The sequence below is a fragment of the Filicampus tigris genome, chromosome 6, assembly GCF_054856515.1.
Source record: "Filicampus tigris isolate MCC_2025a chromosome 6, RoL_Ftig_1.0, whole genome shotgun sequence".
Taxonomy (NCBI): Eukaryota; Metazoa; Chordata; class Actinopteri; order Syngnathiformes; family Syngnathidae; genus Filicampus; species Filicampus tigris.
Window position 1 is genome coordinate 26,719,687 of NC_141222.1, and position 25,394 is coordinate 26,745,080.

The window sequence follows — 25,394 nt, forward strand, 5'->3', positions numbered from 1 at the left end:
CAGATTTTTTTGGGTCTATTTTTAAAAATATTTTCAATTTTTTTGTTGGCATTTTTTGTTTTTAAAAATAGAATGAAATAAAGAAACACATTGCTCTTAAAAACATCTATTTATATATATATACTTTACATATATATATCTTTTTCTTCATATTCATATATATATATACATATATATATATATATATAATATTTCTTTCTTTTTTTTGTAATTCCTGAAGTTTACCCCACATAGTGGCATGCACGTTGCACATGCAAAATCTGTAATTCATTAAATACGATCTCTATTTCGCTTCAAATTGCCATGTTTCATTTCCTCTTTTTGGAATCCCCAACTTGCTAAGAGAGTTTCTATTTTGGCACTGGCTCTGGTTCTACTGCGTCCAATAGTTGCCATGGTGATGAAATGGAGAGATGGATGGATGGATGGATGGAACGAACTGTGGGTCAAATGATCGTCATTTGAACTTCAAACCTTTGGCTCAACGAAATTCGGTCAACTTTAGCCCTCCTTTTATGTTGCTCTGGGTCAAAGTGACCCATTTTCAAGTTTAAACCCCACCACCCCACACACAATTTTTTTAATGCTAAAAATGCTGCCATCCTATTGTGGTGTGGGTCAAATTGACCCGTTGTCCAATTCAAAACGAACAACATTTTAAAATCTGTAAATAACACAACCCTTAGAAAGCTTAAAACATAAGAAAAATATTTTAAAACCCGTAACAAGAAAACAAGCCTGCCTTTGTTGCAGGTCAAATTGACCCATTTTTGAGATTGAAACTCAAGAAAAACTACAACAACAACAAAAGGTTTCGCCTTTTGTTATGTGGTGGGTCAAACTGACCAACTGTCAAAATTTTAAGCTTAAGAAACCAAAAATATACATATAAAAATATACAATTCCTTTCAAGCTTAAAATGCAAGAAAAAAACGACACATTTCAAGTTAGAAAGTCAAGAGAAAACATTTTAGGTACAAATACAGGTACAACCCTCCTCTAATGTTGTGGGTCATATTGACCCATTAGCATGTTCAATTTCCAACAACAACAACAACAAAAAAAGAAATGTAAAATATAAAAGGAATTCAACACTAATGTTATGTTGTAGGTCATTTCAACTTAATTTTTTTGTGTGTAAAATATTTAATTGTTTTTTTTGGGGATCATTTTTGTTCTCTTTTTAAGTTTATTTTAGAATTTCCATGATATATATATCGCTAAATGATTCAAATGGGAACCGAACTGTCATTTCTATCAGCATAGCATAAATCATTCACTTTGTATAGACGCTAAATACCGATTATCATTTATATTTGATTGTGGTGAAATTGACCCATGGACGTTTGGGGGAAAAAAAAAAACGTAGAGTAAAATCCTTAAATCATCATGAAAGAGCCAGTCCGCAAGTAGATAAAAGCCACGTATAATTAATTCCCATCAAAATGCATCGGGGAAAAAAAAGTGTTTCGTGAGAAAATGGGGAGTCAGCATCACTCAGGGCGTGTTTTTTTTAGTTGTATGTTCTCAGTTTTGTTTTTGTTAATTTTACAGTCTGAGGTGTTACAAAAGTAAAAAATATTAGCTTCAAAGTCACTTTTCTTTTCATCAATAGATCGCTTTCTCCTCTTTTTACTCAGAAGCTGGCGTTTTGGGTGTTTTTACAACACGTCATTTGTCGTCATCCAGCATGGGAACTCGAATGGAAAGTACCACAATAAAAACCTGAAAGAGGAAATCCCCAAAACAAACTTGTTTTTATTTGTTTGTACGGTAAAACATGGACATTTTTGTCTGAGGAGGGTTAAATCCGTAATTTGTCATCGTGTCAACTTCAAAAGAAAGCAAATAGGTGGTCAATGGAAGCAAATATTGGATTGGACTCGGGACGGTTGCCATGGTGGCAGGAGGAGAAATTAAACACGAACAAGCGTCAAATATTGTATTGCACACCTTAAAATGGTCGCGATGGCAACAAACGGCACTTGTTTCATCACTACGGGTAAAGACCACCCCCGCGTGGCCATGAAGTGTACTGCATGGATTTTCTTTTTTTTTTTTAATTGGATGACAAGCAAGACGAGGCCAGACAGACGTCATTGATCTCCATTGCCAAACTTTATACAATTTACAGAGTCGGCCTCGACAATGGGAGGGGAAGGGAGGGGGGTCAGTGTAGGACATGCACACACCCACACACACACACTACTTTTGAACCTCATCAAAGTGCGTCATTTGTCGTGTTTTGGGGCTTATTTGGAGAAGATAAAAAATAAGTCAAACGAATAAGTTGTAAAAAGCCCAAAAACTAAATGGGGAGAAACTTGTCACATAAAACAAGTTTCAAATTAATCTATAATAATATGACATTGGTATTTACAACAGATGAATAAAATAAAAAAAAAAAAACACATACATTCTTAAATATATTGAAAAATAAATTGCAGATAATGTAAAAAATAACTTTCCCCAATCAGTAATCGAAAATAAAAATAAACTATATGTGGACTCAGGTACTAAAGTGCGCTAAAAAATGTGATGCTTTTCAATATTGTCTTCACTGCACCATCAGGATGCTATATATATATATATATATATATATATGTATTTTTTTTTTTAATTGATTGTTTCTAAATGTCGCTTTCTTTTCAATAACACATCAATCAGCTGATCAAATATTACTGAAACACACACACACAGGCACGTGCGCACACACAAAGTGAATGCCTCCATGTGGCTGAGACATCATGCGGTGATGACATTGAAGTCGTGAATGCCATGATGCGATGACGTCATCATCTGGCGATGACGTCATCTGGGCTGTGGGGATGACTCGGGCCTGAGGGATTTGTTGAGAACGATGCCGATATTTGGGAGAGTAAAATTCCGATAACCTACGAATCGGCCGATTCATTTGCAAATGATTATACAATGACTAAATAACATCTGTTTTGGTCCCTTGACGGTTATAACAACAAAGGTATGAATTACTGGTCGAACTTGTCAACAGAGAGAAAATAATGGCAAAAAAATCATCTCATGACATGCCGATGATTTTGTGTTTGTGTGTTTGAATGTCATTATCTTTGACATCTGTTGCGATGTGGTTGATGATTATTATTATGTGGGTGGGGGAATCAAGGCAAAAATCGGCTCGTTTTTGTCCATTTTTGGAAAATCGATAATAACAATCAAATCGGCCGGCCAATTAATCTGTCGGGCCCTAGTGGTGACATCATGGTGGTGTTGACATCATAGCATGAGGTGACGTGGAGGTCCAGTGCCTTTTTTTTTGTTGTAAAATTACTGCTGATCCCTCCCCCTAACTAACGCCCCTTAAAAACACCCGCCGCCCCCAAGACGGGACGGGCCCCCTAACCCTTGTAACCCCACCCCCTCCCCAACACGCACACGCATGCACACATCTAATGCTGTACACGGGGGGAGACCACCGCCAAGTGTGGCTTGAGCTACATAAGCAGGACTTTTGGCAGCACTCAAAACTGTACAAGAAAACCCACGTGATGTTTTGCAAAGAGCCCTTAAAGTTGCGCGTTTGTCCACACGCCGCTGACCCGCAATGCCACACACGCCAAACCCAATTCATGCAACGCAAACAGCAAAGGAGATGATTTCAGAAGGGCTTCCCAAACTTCGGGGGAGTCATTTCTCCATTATCCCCCCCCCCCCCCGCCCCCCCCAACAAAATCGGAACACCAACTAAACAATAACTTCTGTACAGTGTTACCTTGACACAAGTTGGTGTACTTCTGCTCAAATACACGGTCAGAGGAAAAGGGTTCTGTAGAGGCCCGTTTTACAAAAAAGTGCTATTCCTACGCGAATACCTTTCGAAAGAGCCCGGTTGTTGTATGGAATGCAGTTTAAAACAAATCAACAATAATAGGAATTATCTAGACCAGGGATGGGCAACATAATGCACTTTCAACGAACTGTCAACGGTTCTTGTCAATACAAAAAAAAAAAAAAATTGTTTGCGTACTTTTGTACTTTGTCCGCCGCATTTCGGTTCCCAGGATGAATGGTGGCGTGCAATGCTGAGGATTTTCCATCATGATGTTGTTAATCATTATCATCGAAGTATTTTTGCGTCATCCATCCTTGATTCCATGTGTGTCTTCAATAACTGTCGCGTTAAAAATGAAGTCGCACGCTTTTAACATGAAACCGTGACTTGCGTGCGAATCAGGAACATCCATTCTCCTCAAGTGACCCCCAAGTGCCGCAAACTCAACCAAGGCTGACAACATCTCACCATTCCAAACAGGTGGAAGCGCTACCAAGGGATGTCTGCCATCTAGTGGTCAACAGTGCCATGACAACTTAAAACTGATCAGGTCTCGTAGGCTAAATGTTTTTAAAATGTTGCCCATCCGATTTGCCGTGCGTATCTCGCCTCTCACTCACAACTTGAGATACAAATAAATTTACAGAACATATTCAACTCTTAAGTCAAGGTACCACTGTATCAGGCCTACCCCTAAATGGCATAACAATTAAAAAATTGCGGGGGGGGGAAATAACTCATTTGACAATAAATAAATACAATTTTAAATGAAAAAAAAAAAAAAAAGTTGTAATGTTGCAACAATAACGTCTTGCTTTTCCAAGATAAATCACGACAAGAACAAAGACGTACTTTGTTGGGATGAAAAGTTGTAATTCTTGTGAGAATGCACAAGCGACGATTCGCCTCTCGCAAATTCACCAATTTGCGGATTTTTAATCGGAACCTATCCTGCGTCGTTTGTTGAAAAACTTGCCGATTTGCTGTTTATGTGCTTAGGCCAAAGTCCTGTCCGACATAAACGTAGCGCTTTGGCGCCACGGTTTCTTGGCGCCGAGGAGCTATGTTGAAGCGAGGCCAGGAAGTTCTATGAGAAAGGCCGAAGCCCCATTTGAGTAGAAAAGTGGTGCTTTGCCGTCATCTTGTGGCATTCATAGGTAATCATGAACGTCTTTGTGGCGAGCTCTCGATTACTCGTGGATTTTTGCGGGGGCATGGGGAAATCCCTTCGTCACGGGGGCGCTACCCCCGCCACGGACAAATCCAAGGTGGTAACTTCGGCTGTGTCGCTCCGCCATGGGCCCGCGGCGTCAGGGCCACCGAAAGGGAGCCACTGGGACTTTTAAGACATCGCGTTATTGATCTTTACCGATACAGCGGGCGGTAGGGAATGGGTGGCCGACGACTAATGTGACTTGGGAACAGAAGGCACTGCGGCTCTGTCGGGGTCCAGGATTCTGGGGGAAGTAACTGCAGACAAGGTTCCGGTGTGTGTGTGTGTGTGTGTGTGCGCCCTTTCATTTCCCTGCCAAACAGCAGCAAATATCTCGCATGTCTGTGCTCGACTCGTTGGCCTTGGAGGCAACACATGTAGTGCTGAGAAAGTGGGAGGCAACAGATGCATTGGGGGGGGGGGGAGGGGCTTGGGGGAGTAATCGCAGTGGGCTAAGTGTGCAAGTGGTGCCGACCGTCACCCGTTTGGCGGCTTCCATCGGGCGGGTAGGGGGGATGGGGGTCTTACATTTCCCGCGGGAACCGTACGGAGGTCTGCATAGAGTCAAAAGACGTGGACTATGGGTTTTGGGGAGATCTAGGATGGCTAAGAGTGCAATTTCAAGAGCGGCAACCGGTTCCAAAAAGCTATCGAGGACTACGGCTACGGTTATCATACCTAGACTCAGGAGATCATCTCCAGCTGTCCATAATCTGGTTCTAGAATATTCGATATAAAGCGGGACCAAAAGAAGGGTGTCCGGTTAAAACCTTGTCCAAGGTTAGTCCGAACGGAAGCCGAGTGGCTGTTGAATACTGATGGCGTTTTTTTTTTTTTTTTTTTTTTTTTAGGCAGAGGGGGACTCGGCTGTGCTACAACCTCGCATTGGTACCTGGTACCTAGTCCAGACCTGAGAGGAGGGCTTGGGCTGAGGTCACCGTTGGCACAGAGGGGACCAGAAGTGGTCTACGTGTCCTTACAAGGGGGAAGGGTCCAAAGCGGAGGTTTAAATCGGGCAGTTGTGCTGCTCAGTTTGCCGACAACGCTACAAAACAACACTTTTTACAACCGCGTTCATCTTTGGGCGTCGGTAGTCCGAGAACCAAAAGAAGTCCCCGACCTTCCCCCCTGAGTCGGCCTGAAACGTTGCTGCCCGGTTGACCCGGGATCGTCAGCGTAAGGCAGGGGTGTCCAAACTATGACCCGGGGGGGCCATTTGCGACCCGATGTCCATTTTTTAGCGGCCTGCATCCTATCCTAATATTCGCAATTGTTTGTTCATTTGCATTGTAAAAACATTATTTACTACACTGGGTGGCAAGGCAGGAGAAGAGGAAGAGGAAATGAGTTCTCATCTCTCACTAACTCGTTTTCCACCAATCACACATCGCTAAACTAGGAAGAAAACGTCTATTCACAAAGCCCCGAGGAATAAAGATAATGACGTTACAGCGATGAATTTCGACCATCGTCGGCCCCACTCTCTACCCCAGGTTGCTCTCGTTTTTCTTCTGTGGGCGGAAAATGCCGCTGCTCCGCAGAGGGGCGGATTGATTCGAGTGGGACACAGGGCTGCTGACCACCCAAAAACCCTGAAAAATTCCTTGAGGTTTTGCTTTATCACCAGGCGGTTTTATAAAACAAATATATCAATTCTACATCAAACAAACATAGCATTTTTTCGCATACCTACCGACACTGACGGATTGTATGGAAATAGTGATGCAACGATGAATCGAAAATCATCGATCCGCCCCGATCGATCGACTCGATTAATCGAAAATGGCCTCGATTAGAATCATCTAGAAAAACGATGTCGCGAATCATATTTTCACTGCAAGTTGCACGGCACATTTTGAATGTGTAGATCCAATTATGCATTTGCGCCAAACGTCAAGCATGCTAGCAAATTTTTTTTTTTTTTCTTCTTAAATCGAATCGAATCGAAAATCGAGAGCCGAAAATCGAATCGGGGCGCGAGTCAATCGTTACATCCCAAGTGTTCAAATAAAGGAAAATGTGAAGACTGTCAAAGCGGCCCTTGCAGCCTTTGATTTTTCTGTATGCGGCCCTTGGAAGAAAATGTTTGGACACCCCTGACTTGAAGGATGTAAACACGATGGACTTGGCATACTTGAAGGGAGAACAAAGAACGTGACAACAACTCTACAGCGACAGTGCTAACAATCATCAACATCATTGTCATTCTGCATGGACATTTTTATCAAGACTATCATCATGAACAATACTAAATACCGGGCGGTAGAAGGTCACTTCCCTCCGCCCCGTCTCTCTCTTGGCGAACCCTCCGAAATCCCAAACCCACCCAACTCGCCCCCCCCCCCCCCCAACAGACACCCAACCACAAGGGCTGCTTTTTACTTCCAGGTGGCAAACAAACCGTCAAAGAGAGAAACAGTTGAAGAGAGAAGAGAGCTTTTTTTTTTTTTTTTTTTTTTCTTAAACGTAAATGCAAAGTTTCCCGTAACGAGCCCCCCCCCCCACCCCACCAACCCCAAGGTCCTAAAACATGGGGTTCGGTTTCCTCTCTAGTATGTGTTGAATCAATCATGCAGGTTTCCATCCAAAAAAGGTCAAAGGAGCGAACACAGAAGAACAGAAGAACCGAGTTTCCGGTGTCCAAGAAGAAGAACAAGAAGTAATCAAGAGAAGAAATACTGAAGAAATTAGTCTGTCCTTTCTTTACTCTTCTCCGCCCTTCCTGCCACGTGATGTCACTTCCTGTCAGGCTATGCTTGGGTGGGGCTTACACAGAGCTTAGCATCCCCCCCCCCCATGCTCCCCACCAGACAGGAAGTGATGTCATACCAGCACAGAGAGAGTCTGTAACAGTAAACAGAGATGATAAAACTCATCAAATATCAGCCAGCGCTGGGATTGGCTGGTTTTTGCAGAATAGGCGGAGCTTCCTGGTTCTGTCCTTGGGGGAAAAAAAAAAAAAACGTTCAAAATCAAGTGGTTTTACTCCCTTTTTTTTCTCCTCATGTAAAATGTTTTGTTCTTGAGGGTGATTTTTTTTTTTTTTTTTGTCTGGAGGCAAAGCTTGGCATGTAAGGGTCTGGTTGGGGGGAGGGGGAAGGGCCTGGCTTCTGAGGAACTCCATGTGGTCCTTAAAAAGGTGAGCGGAGGCAGCAGAGCCCGCTTGGAGAGTTCCCAGAAGCAGACTGGCCAGCGAGTCACCTGAAGTTAGAAGGAGTCAGCCAATCGCGACGAACAGGTTCGGTCTCGGGAAGCCTGTCCCATTCGTCAGGAGCCTTTATTGAAAGCACATGCTCCACGTTTTTCCGCCGGCAGCTCGGCATCCCGGCAACGGATTCTGGGGAGCATGGCCCCGGTGGCCCGGGCCGTCTTCCGTTTTGTCAGTCTGCTTGAAGCGCCTTTGCCCCTCTGCCCCTTACTCTCACTCACAGAGTTCAGGGGCTGAAGGCTGTTGTCCTCGGACAGACGTCCGGACCCTACACCCCCACCCGCCCCCATCGAGTTTCCATATGCAAGGCCAGAACCCCGGAGGTCGCTGTTCTCCTCCTATCGTTTCCGCCCTAATCCGGTTGCTAGCACCAGTCATCCTCATCTGTCTCGCTGTAAGGTTCATGCAAGCCTTTGCGGGGTCCGCGGGCATGAGGGGGCCGGTGGTGCGGGTGAGGCGCCCCGGGCGGCCCCCTTCGATGCGGAGAAGGCGAGGACGAGCGGTAGCCGTTGGGCACCCGACGTGGATGGGGGTGAGGGGGGGGCGGAGGGGGGGGCCCGTGGCGGGCAGTCCTAGGCGAGCGGGGGTGCGGCTGGGGATTGCCCGCGTGCGGGTGGGGGTTGCCGTGGGAAAGGCTTTGCTCGTACGCGGGGGGCTCGTGATGCCGCTCGTACTCGTAGTCGCGCTCGTAGAAGGGCCCGTCCCCTTCCAGACTGTCGCCCAACGGGGGTCCGCTCCAGCGGCCTCGGTGCGGAGAGCGCGGTGAACCGTGGATGGGTGAGCGGGGGGACTGGTGCCGGGGGGACCGGGGCGACCCGTGCCTGGACGAGGAACCCCCGCGGTGGGGAGAGGCTTGACGGGACGGTGGCCGGTGGTGGTAAGCCCTGTCGTGGTCAGGAGGGGAGAAGTGTCGCGGGGAAGGAGAACGCAGCCGCCCCGGCCCCGGGGGGCCGTAGCTCGGCTTGCGGACGGCGGGCGAGTAGGTGACATGAGGACGGGGGACGGCGGGGGTCTGGGGCAGCTGGCGACGGCCTCTCCGCGGCGTGCTGGTCCCCGAGGTCGAGGGGACGGGGCTGCCACTCACCGAACTACTGCCCTACAGCAAAATGTAAACAAGGAAAATCAAAACGGCACAACAGAGACCAGAGTGGAGCAGAGTGGAGCAGAGTGGGGAGCTGGGACGGGGGCAGTAGGCGAGACAGAGATCGCTAGGTTGCGATGAGGCAAAGAAGTCACACCGAGAAGCGACGTCACGTTGAAGGGAAAAGGACAGAGAGAAAGAGTGACAAAGAAAGAAGCCAAAGAGAAATCCATAAGAGGGGGGAACTCATTTCAAACCCTGGACTGGCCTACAGCTGCAGGAGCTCAATGCAAGACTACGGATCACCGCGCCGCTTCAAAGCTTGATGTAAGCTATTCTATCCACACATCCATTTTTCTACTGGGCTTTTATCCTCATTGGGGTCGCGGGTGAGCCGGAGCCTCCGCCAGCTGACTTTGGGCGAGAGGCGGGTTACACCCCGGACCGGTCACTAGTCAATTGCAGGACACAAAGAATATATGGAGACCAAGGGTTCTCAAACTCTTTTGGCCCAGCGACCACTTACCGGGCGGAAATTGCGATCTGTGTGGAAAACCTGCTCACCATACCACTGCGTCTGTCTTAAGTTATTCCTTACCTATGAAAATGAATCGCAAAAGCCCGGAGAGGACCCAAATTCCGAGTGTCACTGTGGCCCACCTGTCTGTGTCCCCGTCCATCCGGACCCTCACTGGGTGAGCGTGACCAGTGTCTGTCGTGTGAGTGTCGGTGGGCTAGGTCGTGGCGGTCGTAGCGCTCTTTGTCCATGGAACCGTGGTGATGGTGGTGGTGGTGGTGGTGGTGGCGCCGGTCCTTGGTCCTGCCCCGGTCCCGCTCGCGCTCCTTGGGAGGCAGGTCGCCTGACTGTGTGGTGGTGCTCAGGTCTGTGCCCAGGCCTGGTTGGGTCAGTGGGACAAAAAAACTGGTTAGTACGGACAAAGCCACTGGAGACCCGCAAGGCTCATTCCTGGGGCCACAGCACAAAGCTCTCCGATAAGACTTTTGTTTCCCTTCTACCGCTTTACAACTTCACGAGTTTTTAAACACTTCAAAGTCCAATTTGGTTCAAATCCTAACTTGGAACCTTAAACCTTGGTTTGGAACCTTTATCATGGATTGAAGATCCAACCTAGGCTGGATAGAACTCATTTCAAACCTGACATATATCCTCAACTAAAAAACTCTAACCTTGGCTTCAAAATCTAATTTTAGACACCCGAAATTCAAATTTTGAGCCCGCTGAGGCCTGGTCTACAACGCGGTGCATCTCCCCCAAGTGCCCCTGCACTCTAGTGGACTTTCACAGCCTTCCATACTGACGTGGACATAGAAGTTCCTCTTCTAGGGTCCAGGATCCACAAAGTGGACCGTACCTGGCGCCGGCAACTCACCCGTGTCTGCGTCCGTGTATCTGGCGAGGGATCGCTGCGAGGTCCGGTGGCTTCGGTCCCTGTGTCGGCGCCCGCCGCCGCCGCCGCCGTGCCGTCCCTCCTCGGACAACACCCTCTCTAGGGAGTAGTCGTCCAGCCTGACGCCACGGCCCGAGCGCCCGTGGACCAGGCTGGAGGTGGAGCGTCTCATGGGACTGGTGTCGGTGATGGTCTGGGGGACCCACGAGGAGGTTTGCGGATGAGGAAAAAGAGGAGAGACAAACAGTAGATGAGATGTTGCTGTGAGTCTGGATCAGTGATGTTCTTGTTCGCCCTTTTTTACACTGAGCTGGTGCCGTTACAGGGTTAGGTACCGGAGCTCAGTTTGGTAAACACGGAGCTATAATACGTCATGTTACCCACATACGGTCCAGACATCACAATCTGTTTTCTAGGCGTAATACGCTTGAGGCCACTAGTGTAATTGAGTGAACAGTTGATGCTAGCCTGGCCCAGTTTTGTCAGGTCGGTAAATCCAAGTGACAAAAACATGAAAGAAACACTGCTAATTCTGCCTCCAGCTCAGCATGAAAGGGGTTCAAACCCCAAATCCACACTTAAAACGTGAATTCAAAACCTTTTAACCAAGCCTTCAAAGCCCAATCCTTGTCTGAAGCAGTAAACCGGGCTTCCAGGCTGATTTTGAGACCTAGACCTGGCTTGAAGCCCTAACCCTGGTTAGCAACCCTACTCTCGAATCTTAGCCCATGTTTCAAACCTTGATTTGAAACCCTTTCATTTGGAGACCCCAACCAAATTTTGAAACCTGAACCCAAGCTTTATAACACTAATTTGAAACCCATTAACCCATACTTGAATCTATTATTTGAACCCCTAACCCAGAATTAAAACCACTATTTACCCTGATCTGAAACCCTAACCCTAGTTTGAAACCTGAACCCAATCTTACATACCCTAACCACCCTAATTTGAAACCTTAATCAATGCTCGAGTTTTTTTTTTTTTAATTCAAAACCCCTAACCTAGGCTTAAGCCCCCAATTTGAAACCCTAACCACTATTTAAAAACACTAGCCTTGGCTTCACACCCTAATTTGAATCCCCAATCCAGGCTCGCAACCCAAATTCAGAACCCTAACCCATCTTCAAACACTAATTTGTAACCCTAACCCTTATTTGAAGTCCTTTCTAGCTGTCAACCAGAACTGGCACCAGATCAGCATAAAAGGGCTACGCGATCTTCCCGGGGAACTAGATGGGTGTCCGCCAACCTGACCGGAACATTTCAGCATTGGCTTGCGCACCCATCTGGCTCGGAAAAATGATTTGACTCGAATTCGTTCCAAATCTGAAACATCAGCCGGCAGTCGACCGTTAGCCATTAGCATTTGCACGGCGGCAGAACGGACTCAAGACCATGCTTCCCCGGCAAGTGGGACGGGTCGGCGGGACGAGGAGAAGCCGAGGGGGAGCAAGCATGACGGTGGTGACCATGCCTCCGCATGCACAAGGTACAAGAGAGAGAGAGCGCGTCTGCGGCACTGTTGGACAAGGCGCACGCATGTCTTGGATTCGGGCGCAAAATAACAACAGCCGACAACAATGTGCTCAAACCATCAAGAAACTCAGTAGCGTCCAGCTAGCGCTTGGGGCAGTCTTGGAATGCGCATGAAGGGAACGGTCACGCTAAATGTCTCTCAGTAATATGTAGCGCAGGTTTTGTTACGCCACGACAAACCGCTAGCAAAATGTAATCAAATGAAATAGAAGGATAAGAATTCAAATACAAAATGCTAAAACAATACAATATCGATGAGTTAAATAATAGTTCTGAAATCAAAGAAAACCAAAAATATAATAAATTGCGATTAAAAAGAATCATTCATGTGCGAATATATATTTAAATAGAAGAAAAATTAAAGTACAGAATAATGGTACTACAATGATTTTTTTAAACGGTCAACAGTAAATAAAAGTACATTAAACCAATGTAAAAGAAATGCAAACAATTTGAAAAAACGGGTAGAATATAATATCCTAAATATCCTAAAACTAGTGAAAATAATAAAGAATAAAAACAAATAAGGTATTCTTAAAACATAAGGAAGAACAAGAAAGTGGAGAATCTAAAACACATCAAATAAAATAAAATGAAATAGCATCTTAAAAAAATATAAAAATGATGATAATAACAAAAACAATATTAGCACAAGTAAAAACGGAATAAAACAAAAAACAACCACTAAAATATAATAAAATACAATAAACTAAGAGAGAAAAAAAATATATCAAATAAAATTCAATTAAATGAAATACTGTATAATGCAATGCAATACAATACACTACAAAAAAAAACAAGTATACTATTAATACAATACAATAAAAAATATCCAACAAAAACATTGGAAGCTCAAATAAATCTTCAATTCAATTACATTACATTAAATAGAATAAATATTAGAGAACAGTAAAACACAATAAAAACGATACATAATGCAGTTAAAAATTTAAAGAAGGATCAAATTCATGCAAAAACCTATAAATAAATACATGAATGAATGCAAGAATGAATGAATGAATGATGAATGTTTAAGAAGCCTTTTGCATTTGAGTAAATAAACATTCCTCTCCACTCTTGGCTTTTTCAGTCACAGAAATGTAATTCCCGGAACTACCTGAAAAAAAAAGTTCCTGGAACTTCCCACGGCCATTTGGCATTAACTAAAACATCCAGTCAAAAAATTTTTAAAAAGAAGAAAAGAAAAAGAAACACATTTTAAGACACTCAGCCTTGGCGGAGGTCTACTTGCTCCACTGAGTGCTGTTGTTTTAGCCATTGGTTTGTTTGTCTACAAAACAGGCACATGAAATCCCAAGTTTGGAACGTCCCCACGTTGGACGCCACCGATTTCTTCACTCAGCACCCACGTCATGCACCACTTGGGGTATGCCTGTCACCTTAACCCCGCCCCCTTCCATTCCCTGACGCCCATGCATTTGTTCGTTTCAACCCGCTTCCGTCACAATGCAACAAGCAACACGTATTTGAGAGCAAAACACAGACACGCACACCCACACACCCACACACACACCTTCACAAGTGACAACAAAGAGATAGAACACACCGAGAAAGAAAGGACGAAAGAAAGGACAAAAGAAAGAAAATAAGAAAGAAAGAAAGAATGAAAGAAAGAGAATTTAAGATGGAAAGATGGCGATGGGAAAAGATGGAAGAACAGAAGCTGGGTGCGCTTGATTTAAAGAGTGAGCTGCACCAGGTGTGTCACTCCTCCTGTTTGATGAATTTTTCAGAATGCTGTTTCTAATATTTTGACCGTCTTGGAAGGTCACCAAAATATTCTAAACACAGCACAGGTGTATGCCAAAGCAAAAATAATAATAATAATAAAGAAGCGATTTAAACAGTAATTTCATTAATTAAAACATAAAACCAATACAAGTAAAACAAATAAAAACATTCATTTCAGTAAAAAAAAAAGTCAAAGTAAAACAATAAATGAAAAGTAAGAAATTAGAATATTAGAATCTGTATTGAAATAAAATATAGCAGAAGCTAAAGAATAAAAAAGTAAAATAAAAAATGTTTCAATACAATAAATATGCAGTGAATGCTGTACAATTAAATATAATAAAAGTCAAAGTAAAAAAGAAAAACAAAAACAAAAGCGACTGAAATACAAAAAGTGCAATAACAATAAAATAAAGATGTGAAATTCACTAAAAAGACATTCAAACAGAACAAAATAACATTAAACGTATAAATGCACCTCCGAAATGATCTACAAAATAAATGTCAATAAAATATAGAAATGACACAAGACAAATTAAATAACAGTAAAATGATTGAATGTAAGAATAGAACAAAATTGAATCCATTACTTTAGAAAAGGAGTCACCAACTCCGGTCCTCGAGGGCCCCTATCCTGCATGTTTTTGAGGTTTCGCCCCTGAAGCCTGATAGCGAGCATTTCAATCAGGTGAGCTGGAGGAGGGAAACATCTAAAACATGCATGATGGAGGCCCTCAAGGACCAGAGTTGGGGACCACTGCTTTAGAATATGAAAATAAATAAGGGTATAAATGAAATTAACAAAAAATGAAAATATAAAAAATCTAAAGTACAATTTCATTGATGCAAGTAATACATCTGAGTAAAATACTGCAAATTCAAAACAAAAAAATTCAAAGCAAATACAAACAATGGGCCCCAAGATAAAATAAGGTCAACAAACTACCAAAACTATTGACGGGCAAATCGAAAATCATTGAAACATTCTGTGGTCCTGCCCTGCTGCAGTTCCAAACGCAACGACACCGCCGTGCACGCGCCAGCTGACGACCCGCGAGAGAGAGCGAGAATGCGAGAGAGCGAGAGAGAGAGAGAGAGAGAGTACATACACTCAGGTTATTTCCGCGAGGCCTGTGTCTTCTCCGCTGCAAAGCATACAAAGAGCCACACACACAAACCAGTTTGGTGGTCAGCGTGGAAGAAAAAGGCAGAAAAACACAAAAAGAAAGCAACACACAAAGAAGACGTTATTGAAGGAAGCTCAGAGCGCGCGCGCACACACACACACACACGCACGCACACGTGTGTCATCATTTCCAGCGGCAACCTCTAGGTGGCCACATTGTGCACAGGACAGACACACCAAGGATCAGATGGAAATGAAGTGGAAAGACAAGCATTCCATGGATTTATACTTAGAAATGATACTGGAGTACAATATCATTTCGATCTACGATCATTTCGATTGCAGTTAGTCACCTGACAAGGGATGTTTAGCCGCCTTGTGAAAATAGGGCCCGATCGATTAATCGGCTAGCAGATTTAATCGGCCAATATTTGACCTTTTCAAATTTGAGAAAATCGGCTGATTTTTGCCCCACATCAACACATTACAACATAAGATAAAGGTAATGACATTGAAACAAACATTCCCAAAAAAATGGGCAAAAAAACCTGTCCGATTTATGCCAAATTTTCCTCTCTGTTGTAAAGTGAAATACTAAAGTATTGTAAAAGAGTCCAATGCCAGTAATTCCCAACTTTGTTGTTGTAAGCGTTAAGCGACCCAAAAGACGTTCCCTTAGTAATTATAGATTTTTTTTAATTAATCGGCTGATTAATCGGTTATCGGACATTTATTCCGCCAAATATTGGAATCTGTTTTAAAAAAAAAAGCCATATTGTTTGGACCCTAATGTGTTTACAGTTGGGTGCCCTAATAATCCCAAACTTACGAACAAACAATCGTCGCTGTCATGTGAAAAACACTTATCTCCATTTTTTTTTTCATTTTCTTATTTTTACCTGAATCATGTTCCCGCATTACAGAAATCGCATTAAAGTGAAAATTAAAAAAATTGACGTGTTTTTCACAGGACAGCGACGATATCATTATTTTCAGTTATCGAGTGATTTGACGTCTCCTGATCATAAACATACAATTGTTTCGTTATCGAGATGCCTCCTGATCCCAAACATTCGACTGTTGACTTTAAATAGAGCGTACCGGAATAATAACAGTAATCATGAACCACATGCTGCTTCACCCAGTCATAAGACAAGGCTCGGCGTTACAGCTCGGGTACGGCAAAAAGGGGAACAGCCATGCAGATGTGTGAGAGGGTTTGGATGTGGTGGTTGGGGAGGAAGTGTGGCAGCGGAAAGACCCAAGTGAATTCCAAGTCTCTCAAAAAGTTGAAGGTTACGAAGGAGTATTCGGGCCAGACTGAAAAAGATTATCGTGACGTATTATGAATAAAATATCACTTATTTTTGTCCAGCTCAAACATCATTATTCTCATTCTACGACTTCTTATCTCACATGAATACGACTTTATTCACAAAATATTACAGGTTTGAACTTGAAAAATGCAGGATTTTACCCCCCTAATATGACCACATTTTACCTTGAACAAAGATGGCTTCTCGTAATATCGGGTCATTAAAAAACAAAAATGTAAGAATGATCCCAACTGTTTTCATGAAAGTACACAGCATTTGCCATGAGAGAATGTAGCTTTATTGGCATTATATTACTACCCACCCCAACATGGTGCATCGGCATTTAGTTGTTATGCTGCACGCAAACAGAATAAGATGCAAACAGAATTGAAATCATCCTAAAGTGTAAATGCTTTAAAATCCAGGTTTAAAATTATGACTTTTTTTCCCCATACCCTTGATTACGGTCTTCAAGAGCTTTTCTATGATCTATAAATATGTTATAAAATTAAATATAAATGATATATCTATAATTTATAATCCATCCATTATCTAAACCGCCTATCCTGATAATCATTTTTTTCCCAAATCATTCTCTTTTTTTGCTGTCCGTTCCTTCAGCAATTTTAGTAACCTACTTTTTATTTCTCTACTTTGCATTTAAACGTCTTAAATCCTCGTAATTCATTTGTCTTTAAATGTTGGTTTGTGAAGCGCATTGATTGTAATGTGATTAATATTGCATTCATGGATTAAAAATGAAACCGATTAATCCACCCGTTTTCAGTCATCCAAAGAGGCTGACACCTTACGCAGCATTGACCTCTTCTGTCGACTGAAACTGACGTCAAAATGCCCTCGGGCTCGCATTGCCAACGTCACGTGACCAAAGTCGGAAAACAGGTGGGAAGTGTTACAGACTAGTTACGAAACAAATGAGAAAGAAATTAGGAATCCTTTTTTTTTTCGTGATACATTATTATTCTATATGTTTTATTGATCATATCTAATTTTTGAAAAAATTGTAAAGAAAGAAGTCATGGACGGAATGAATCTCGCGTCTTAATTAAAGCACCACTGTAAATATTTTGTTTTTTTCAGTGTGTTCCTGATAGCCCTTGGTAAGACATCGTCAATTTGCAGTGACTTGCTCAAGTTAATTCACGTCACATGCGGGGAGAAGCGTGTGAGGATGGCGGTGCCGGTGGTGGTGGTGGAGGGTGGGGGTGTCATGGAGGTGCTCACTTGGTTGTCTGCTGAGAGGCGGGGCATGGAGAGGGTGCGCCCGTGCCCATCCACTGGGTGACAGGGCTCGGTGTCCGAGTACCCGTTCCGCCCCATCTCCCGCATCTCTACCGTCTGCAAGGACACAACGAGAGGAGGCGTGACCGCTGTCCACCCGGCCTGCGGGGGGGCGCTATAGCCAGCGTGGGAGGGACGCTTCGTTTCATTGACCCCAAAGAAGCACAAATCAACTGCGACATTGCAGGTACAATTTGGAAGAAGACGAGCAACCGGGAGGCACCGTTTGGCTGCTCCATTATGAGAAAAAAAACCAAATCCAGCTAAATGTAAAAAAACACATACACACACATATATATATATATATATATATATATATATATATATATATATATATATATATATATATATATATAAGAACAAATAAACAATCTAATACAAAATATATCCAATAAAAGGAATTTTAAAAAAATAAAAAGAAATAAAATAAAACTAAAATAATAATAATACAACCATACAAAATATATACTACTAAAATAAAGAAAAAAAAAAGAGAATATAACATACTAAAACACCCAAAAATAAAATAATGAAATGCAACTAAAAAAAGTAATACTTTGAAATACAACAAAATTAAAGTAACAAAATATTTTAATATATATATTTTTTTTACAAAATATATACTACAAAATAAAATATAAGGCAGTAAAAGTAAATGGAAAAAAATTAAATAAAAAAATAAAAAGTAAAACTAAAGAAAATACAATTCAATGCAATTCTTTAAAAAGAATAATGAAAGAAATGATGAATTATAACAAATAATAAAAAAAATGGTATAAAAAGATCAAAATAAATAAATCCCTTATTAATGTAGCTCTCAGAAAGCATGGCCCTAAGGTCACTCGCTGTTGCCTCTAGCACAGAACTAAACAAGAAAAATACAACCAAAGTAAAGCACTACTAGCACACTAGCTACTTCTGAAGCCTACAAACCTTTTTACCGCCAAATGGCGCACATCGGAGGGAATTGTGTAAAATTGCGTTTGTGCGTCTGATCAATCGCCACCCCAACACGTTTGCACTTTGAACTACGCTAATGTTGCTAGCGTCGGGTTTTCACTCAAACAGTGTGACACAAATCCTGTACAGGGCTCACTGGGCTGGAGACAACATTCAACACAAATACGGCTTCTCTCACTTTACCGAGTCAAGGCTTCTCTCCCATTCAAGTGCTCTACCATGAAAATGGACATTTCCTCAAAATTCATGTAAATTCTGAGACAAGTTAGACTCCATTTAGACTTTAAGAATGTATTAATACAACTTGTTTTTTCCTAAAAAACAAACCAAAACAAAAAACTCTTGTAATGTCATTTTTTGATTTTCATATATGCCTTTAGATCTTTGGAAAAAAACAGACATTATTCAAATATAATATTAAAGCAACACTGTGTCATATGTCAGTTTTTGTTGATTATGGCGGCGCCATGTGGACAAAAGCGGTCGCCTTGTGACAAAAGTCAACCACGTTTCGCGTGTCGTGAAATCCTGAGCTCCCGCTGGCTTGCAAGTTGGATTGAATTCCATTTCTATTTCCAGTGGCTGTGTGATGAATATATCGAATATCGAAGATGAATAGCGATGAGGTCATGAATCGAATTTTGTTTAAACAATACATTCGTTTTTTTGTTTGTTTTGGGGCTTCCGCCACGACACCAGAAATAGCGCGTGGACGTTCGAATCGACTTCCGTCCTTATAGCGAAAGGAGGAAGTGAGTATGCCGGAAAGCAATTGAGGACATTTGTATTTTTTTTTGTGTGCCAGGGTTGCTCCAATCCTCCTCAATGTTGCTTAGTGCCAGTAAAAACGATACAGACCCCCCCCAGGGCTTGACAAAAGTCCCATTCAACTATTTGTAAGTCAATGTTTTATCAAAAGGGTTGTGAAAATGTTTTATCATTGTCGAATTCTTGCCCAGTGCTGCTTTAAGACCCCCAGCCCACAAAAATGACAGTTTATTGTTGTAAGATTAAGCCTAATAAACATTTTTGAAAAAACCCCACAAGAGCCTGATATTATTTCTTCTCAAAAATATCAAACTTTTGATTTTATGATGAATGAAAGTATGTAATATTTTTCTCTCAGCATTCACACGATATCCAAAAACCTCAGCTATTTGATATCATCCAAAGCCAGTGCAGTGCTTTCTTGGACACAGGACATAAGTTCTCGGAAAGGCACTCTCAAAAAATAAAGATCAGTAGATCATGAGATGTTACGTATGAGCAGTACGCAACATCGTACACCTCCTTGACGATCGCTCTTCGACCACACCATAATAGTCAGCGGCGTGTTGCCGTGGCAGCGGCGCAACGTCGCGCTCGTCATACCTGCGGGTTGTGGCGGTTGTCATGGAGGTCGTCGGGGTACGGCCGGTCGGGGCTCCAGTTGCCCGTCTTTTGGAACATCTCCTGGGCTTTGGCGGTCATCCACGACTGGCTCTCCGTCATGCCGCCGCCTTCCGAAGGTCTGTGACGGCACACGACGACTCGGTGAGTTGAAGCAGACCAATGATCAATGGGCATTCGCGGCATAAGAAAAAAAACGCTTGGATTGATTTGACAAACCGAATCGAATGCTTACATTTTAAAAGCGTTGCATCCTTGAATCGTATCACGCCCCCGTGTATCGAGTTACGTATTGAATCATCTTTTATGAAAGATTTACTCTAGATGTGAATCATTTGGCGTTGCTGATGATTTGCTTTTTATTTGAATTGAATAAACACAAACGCTGCAGTCGAACCACATTGAATCGAATCATAATCTCATTGAATCAAATTGACTCATTACATTTTAAAATCGTTACATCCTTGAATCGTCTCATACCTTATGTATCAAGAATCGTATCGGATTGTCTTTTGTGGAGCGATACACACCCCCAACGGACATGACCAGTCTATAAGTCAAATCAGCCACTCATCAATTAACGTGACTGTTCAATGAGTTGAATCAGCAAATCATCGACTCACAAGACCACTTGAGGAGCCGAACCAGCCAATCATCATTTCACAACCATTCGATGAGTTGAATCAGCTGACAATCAAGTCACATGACCACTACCCCAGTTGAATCATCCAAGATTCAATTGACATGAAAACTCAATGAGCCGAATCAGCCAATTATCAAGTGACACGACCGCTAAGTGAATCGGCTGATAATCAATTGACACGATCACCCAACGAGTTGAATCAGCCAATAATCAAGTCATATGATTAACGAACCATCTTATCAATCGACTCTCATGACCACTCACTGCGTCGACTCAGGCAATACGCAATTGATATGACCTCTCAATGAATCGAATCAGCCAACCGTCAATTGACATGAGCACTTGATAAGTTGAATCGGCAAATCTTGAAGTCATGACCACTCGATGAATCGAATCAACCGATAATCAATTGACATGAGCACTTGATGAGTTGAATCGGCAAACAATCACTTCATGACCGCTCGATGGGTTGAATCAGCCGATCATCAAGTCGCATGACTACTCAATGAGTTGACTGAGCACTCACATGCTGTTGACGTTGTCGGGCTGAGTGCCAGGGAGACTGTTGAGTCCGGGCCCCCCTAGCCCGTCGGTGCCATCGCCCTCTGGTGGCGCCTCCATTCGCTGAAACATTAATGGCGGTCGGTTCTGTGCGAGATACACCACAAGCAGGCTCAATAGGGAACGGGAGGAGGGCCCACAGGGGTTTGGGTGGATTCACAGGAAAAACACAACAAACACGACAGACACGCGCACTCTCGGCATGAACCCACACGGGGCGCCATCAGCAGCACGGGGCTGTGGCCAGGTGACGTTACCCCACCGGATGGCTGATCAGGGATCAGAACTCACTCGGGACTTGAAGACTCATTTCCACTGCACGCCGCATACTTGCACTGGTAGGACTGGTCACTTGGGGTACATGGCATCAAAATTTCAACCAAAATCCTAACCCAGACTGGGAACCCGAACTTGAAACTCTAACCGAATTTTGACAACCCAACTTGAAACTCCCACCTTTCTTTGAGACCTTAGCCAAGGCTTGAAACTCTAATTTGTACCCATAATCCGTTTCAGGCACTAAATTGAAACCCCAACTGTAGCTCACGATTGAAAGCAACTATAGCTCACGATTGACAGCATTACCCTTTTTGAAAATCCTAACCCAGGCATTAAATCTGAACCAAAGATTCAAAACGTAATTTGAAACCCTTAACGGTGACTTGAAACCCCAAGACACTCTTAAAACCCCATATCTGAAAAGCAGGCAGCCATAAAGCATGCCTTTCCACCAATTTTTTTCTGCACAGTTGGAGACCAAGTTTGTTTCTGTGGACTCTCTGAAATCGGTGGCAGGAGGCTCGATTTGTTTGAAATTAATTTCCCTGCTAAAAAATGAATATTAACCCGCTCTAGAGGTTGAATTTAGGCTATGAGAAAACCTTTAAGCCATAACCCAAGATTGAAACCTTAATATCAAACCATGTCTCTTTTGGAAAATCTTAACCCAGGCATGAAACCCTAACAAAGGCTTCATTATTTGAAGCCCAATACAGGCCTCAAACAGAAAATTTGAAACCCTTGTTGGAAACCTTAACCGTGGTCCGAAATCTTAACCCTTTTTGGAAATCCTAACCCAGGTATGAAACCTTAACCAAGGCCTCAAATCTTAATTTGAAACACGAAGGCTGGCGTCAAAGCCTAACTTGTAGCCCTAGCCCGGACTCAAAGCCAAATGTCAGCCCAAACGAGTGACTCCAGAAGGTGAGCAGGTACAGTGCAGTGGAAACGGGTCTTAAACAAACGACCTCAGACCTGCGTCAATGGGCAACTTCTCCCATTGCGTAAGTGAGCCGCCGCCGACATCCAGTTGTACACAAGAAAGACGTGTGAAGATGTGTCCGGACTTGGCCAAACCCTCAACACGTAATCATCAACTGATGCGTGTCAGGATTTACACATCCTCGAGACTGATGTATTTAACGGTTGAGGAGACATTTCCAGCGTGACTTAAAGTTTGCCTCTTACGGCCTCCACCAGCTGATTGGATCATGGTGACAAACAAGAGACATGGCCACGCCCCTTCAGATATGTCAAGGCTCATTTATGTAGGCTTCAAACCCTAATTTGGACACTAACCAAGGCTTGCGACCCGGAATTGGAACACTCACCCTTGTTTGACAGATAAATCAAGGCTTGAAACTGTAACTTGAACTCCTAACACTGGCTTCAAACTCTAATTTATACTCCAACCCAGGCTTGAAACCCCAATTTCAAATGCCGAACATTGTTTGAAACCCTAATTCTTGGTTGGACACCCTAACCCCTTTTCCACCCTTGTTACACTCTAACACAGGCTGGAAACCCCAATCTGAAAAGATATGCCAGGCTTGAAACGCTAACCCTGGCTTCAAAGCCTACGCCTAGTTTCAAACTTTAACACAGGCTGGCAACCTTAAATTAGAACTCAAAACCTTGCTTGAAACCCTATTCCAGGCTTTAAAACCTGATTTGAAAGATTGAAACAAACTCTAATATGAAATGCTAACCCAGGTCTTATTTGAAACCCTGTCCCTCGTTTTAAATCCTATTTTGAAACACTAACTAAGTTTAAAAGTCAAATGTTAAACCCTAATGCTTGTTTGAAATTCTATCCCTGTTGTAAAATTTCAATTTGGAACGCTAACCCTCATTTCAAACACTAAATTAGGCTTGAAACACGAATTTAGGCTTCTAACCCTAACCCAGTCTTATAACCTCAATGTAAAACCCTAAGCCTCGTTTAAAAACACCAACCTAGTCCTGAAACCTTAAATTTAAACCCGAAAATTGGTTTCAAACCCTAATTTGAAACCTTAAACCTTCTTGGAATGCTTGATATCTGATGGCTACTGCCTTAGTGTAAACAGTACCACCAGAAATCATTAATTAATGAACCGAATGACTAAATCAGAGGAACATTTTGATTCTCATACCGTAGTGGTAGCGCAAATGAGCCTTAACGCCGGGCCAGTGGGACAGGCGCTTTGGAACTACTAGTTACCTCACATGTAAAAACATAAAGACGCTATGATTGACATCAAAATGATCGCCACAGGCTGTTTAAGTCATTCCCCCGTTGCCAGGAAAGGAAATGGCTGAATGAAATGGTCGTTACTACGACACGTCACGCAGCGGCGGGCCCCGTGTATCCCGCCACGAAACGATCACACGGGGACGACCGCTCGACATGCCACCAGACATACAAACAGTCAGTCGGACGCCACGGAGCGCTCAAGCACATTCACAGACGCACACAATCGAGCAACCGTTGAGCTGGACTGACCAAATAAGGAGATCCCACCTCATCCTGGGGGTGAGGGAGGGGGGGGGGGGGGGGGGATAAAGGGAGACGTCAGGGCGATGACATGAAGAGACAACAGAAGAAGAAGAGCAAGGACAGAGCATAAAATCAAAGACAAAAAAGCGAGGCCGGACCAGCACAAAGACGGCGAGACAAACGGGTAGACGGTGTCGATTCAGTCCAATGGGACGCTTGCATTCGGGAGCAAACCTGTGTCGTGGACCCACAGGGGTTGACTTTATGTCTGCATTGGCTGAGAGATGCAACGGGTGTAACGGTATGTCCCCACAAAAAAAAAAAAAAAAATCACAAGCCTGAATGAACAGATTTAATGACATTTTAAAACGGCGAGATACTAGCGGTCAAATGGGCAGTTCACAAAGTTCGTAGGGCAATATGGTGGTAATATACACTATGTGTGTGAGATCTTTCCATACCGGAAAATCCAAACACTTGTACCGTTACACCCCTAGCAGGAATTTGGTATGACAGAGCAGAATTTGAAAGCGAGCGCGATCTGGAAGGCTACATGGACGGTAGAAAGGGGGAGTAAACCGTTGAGTATCGTCAAAGTTCAGATCATCCACAAGTAAAGCATTGGAAACCACGGCAGTAGCTCGCTAACTAGGGCTGGGACAAAAATTGCAATGGATTGTTTTCTGGCATGACATGGTATCGATACAGAAGTGCCAAATATCAATATCGTGGCTGTTTCGCGACAAAGTACTTTATGATAAATTTGGACAACATGATTCTGAATACCCAAACGCAGTCCTAACCCGATAAATCAGACTCCTAAAACCGGGGTTATGAAGTTTGGGTGATGGTTAGGGTTAGGATTAGCAATTTGGGATCGGGTATCCCCAGTTGATCCTCAAGAGAATTTGGAACCGTACTGTGATACTATTAGCAAAACTATGGCTATGATACTGTATCGTGCCTTTCTTTGCGAGTCCCAACCCCGTTGCTAACAGCTATCAGCTAACGGCCCAAAACTTGTGCAATTAGCATGCCGGTCAAAGTTTAGGAACACGATGCTCGACCATGTCGTGCGGGTCTCCTAAAATGATTATCAACATTTCATATATACTTTGGAGGAAAAAAAAAACAAAGAACTCCACCCACAGGCTCGCCCTGGAAAACGCGGCGCCGCACGGGCAACTATCGTTGAGATCCGCTCTACCTGTTCCTCCCGCATGGCCTGCAGCTTTTTGGTCTTGCTCTGCCGGTAGTATTCCATGATCATCATGGCAGCGTAGATTTTGCCCACCGTCAAGTCTGTGGCTGCTGAGAAAATGACAAGTT

General features: G+C 43.3%; 1 protein-coding gene across 11 annotated transcripts in view; it reads right to left on the bottom strand.

Moving 5' to 3' along the window:
• Positions 1-3,703: 3,703 nt before the first annotated feature.
• cacna1ab (calcium channel, voltage-dependent, P/Q type, alpha 1A subunit, b) overlaps positions 3,704-25,394 on the bottom strand; it is a 93,514-nt gene continuing 71,823 nt past the window's right edge. For 3 of the 11 annotated variants that reach the window (XM_086033490.1, XM_086033481.1, XM_086033480.1), the window contains 9 exons: positions 25,273-25,376; positions 24,072-24,095; positions 21,273-21,394; positions 20,086-20,224; positions 17,698-17,811; positions 15,120-15,155; positions 10,702-10,912; positions 9,971-10,206; positions 3,704-9,325 (listed from right to left, as the gene is read on the bottom strand). In XM_086033490.1, coding sequence (XP_085889616.1) covers positions 8,594-9,325; positions 9,971-10,206; positions 10,702-10,912; positions 15,120-15,155; positions 17,698-17,811; positions 20,086-20,224; positions 21,273-21,394; positions 24,072-24,095; positions 25,273-25,376 — 1,718 coding nt within the window. In that variant the 3' untranslated portion in view covers positions 3,704-8,593. The remainder of the gene's footprint in view (positions 9,326-9,970; positions 10,207-10,701; positions 10,913-15,119; positions 15,156-17,697; positions 17,812-20,085; positions 20,225-21,272; positions 21,395-24,071; positions 24,096-25,272; positions 25,377-25,394) is intronic. The other 8 variants (XM_086033482.1, XM_086033487.1, XM_086033485.1 and 5 more) reach the window with 8 other exon arrangements.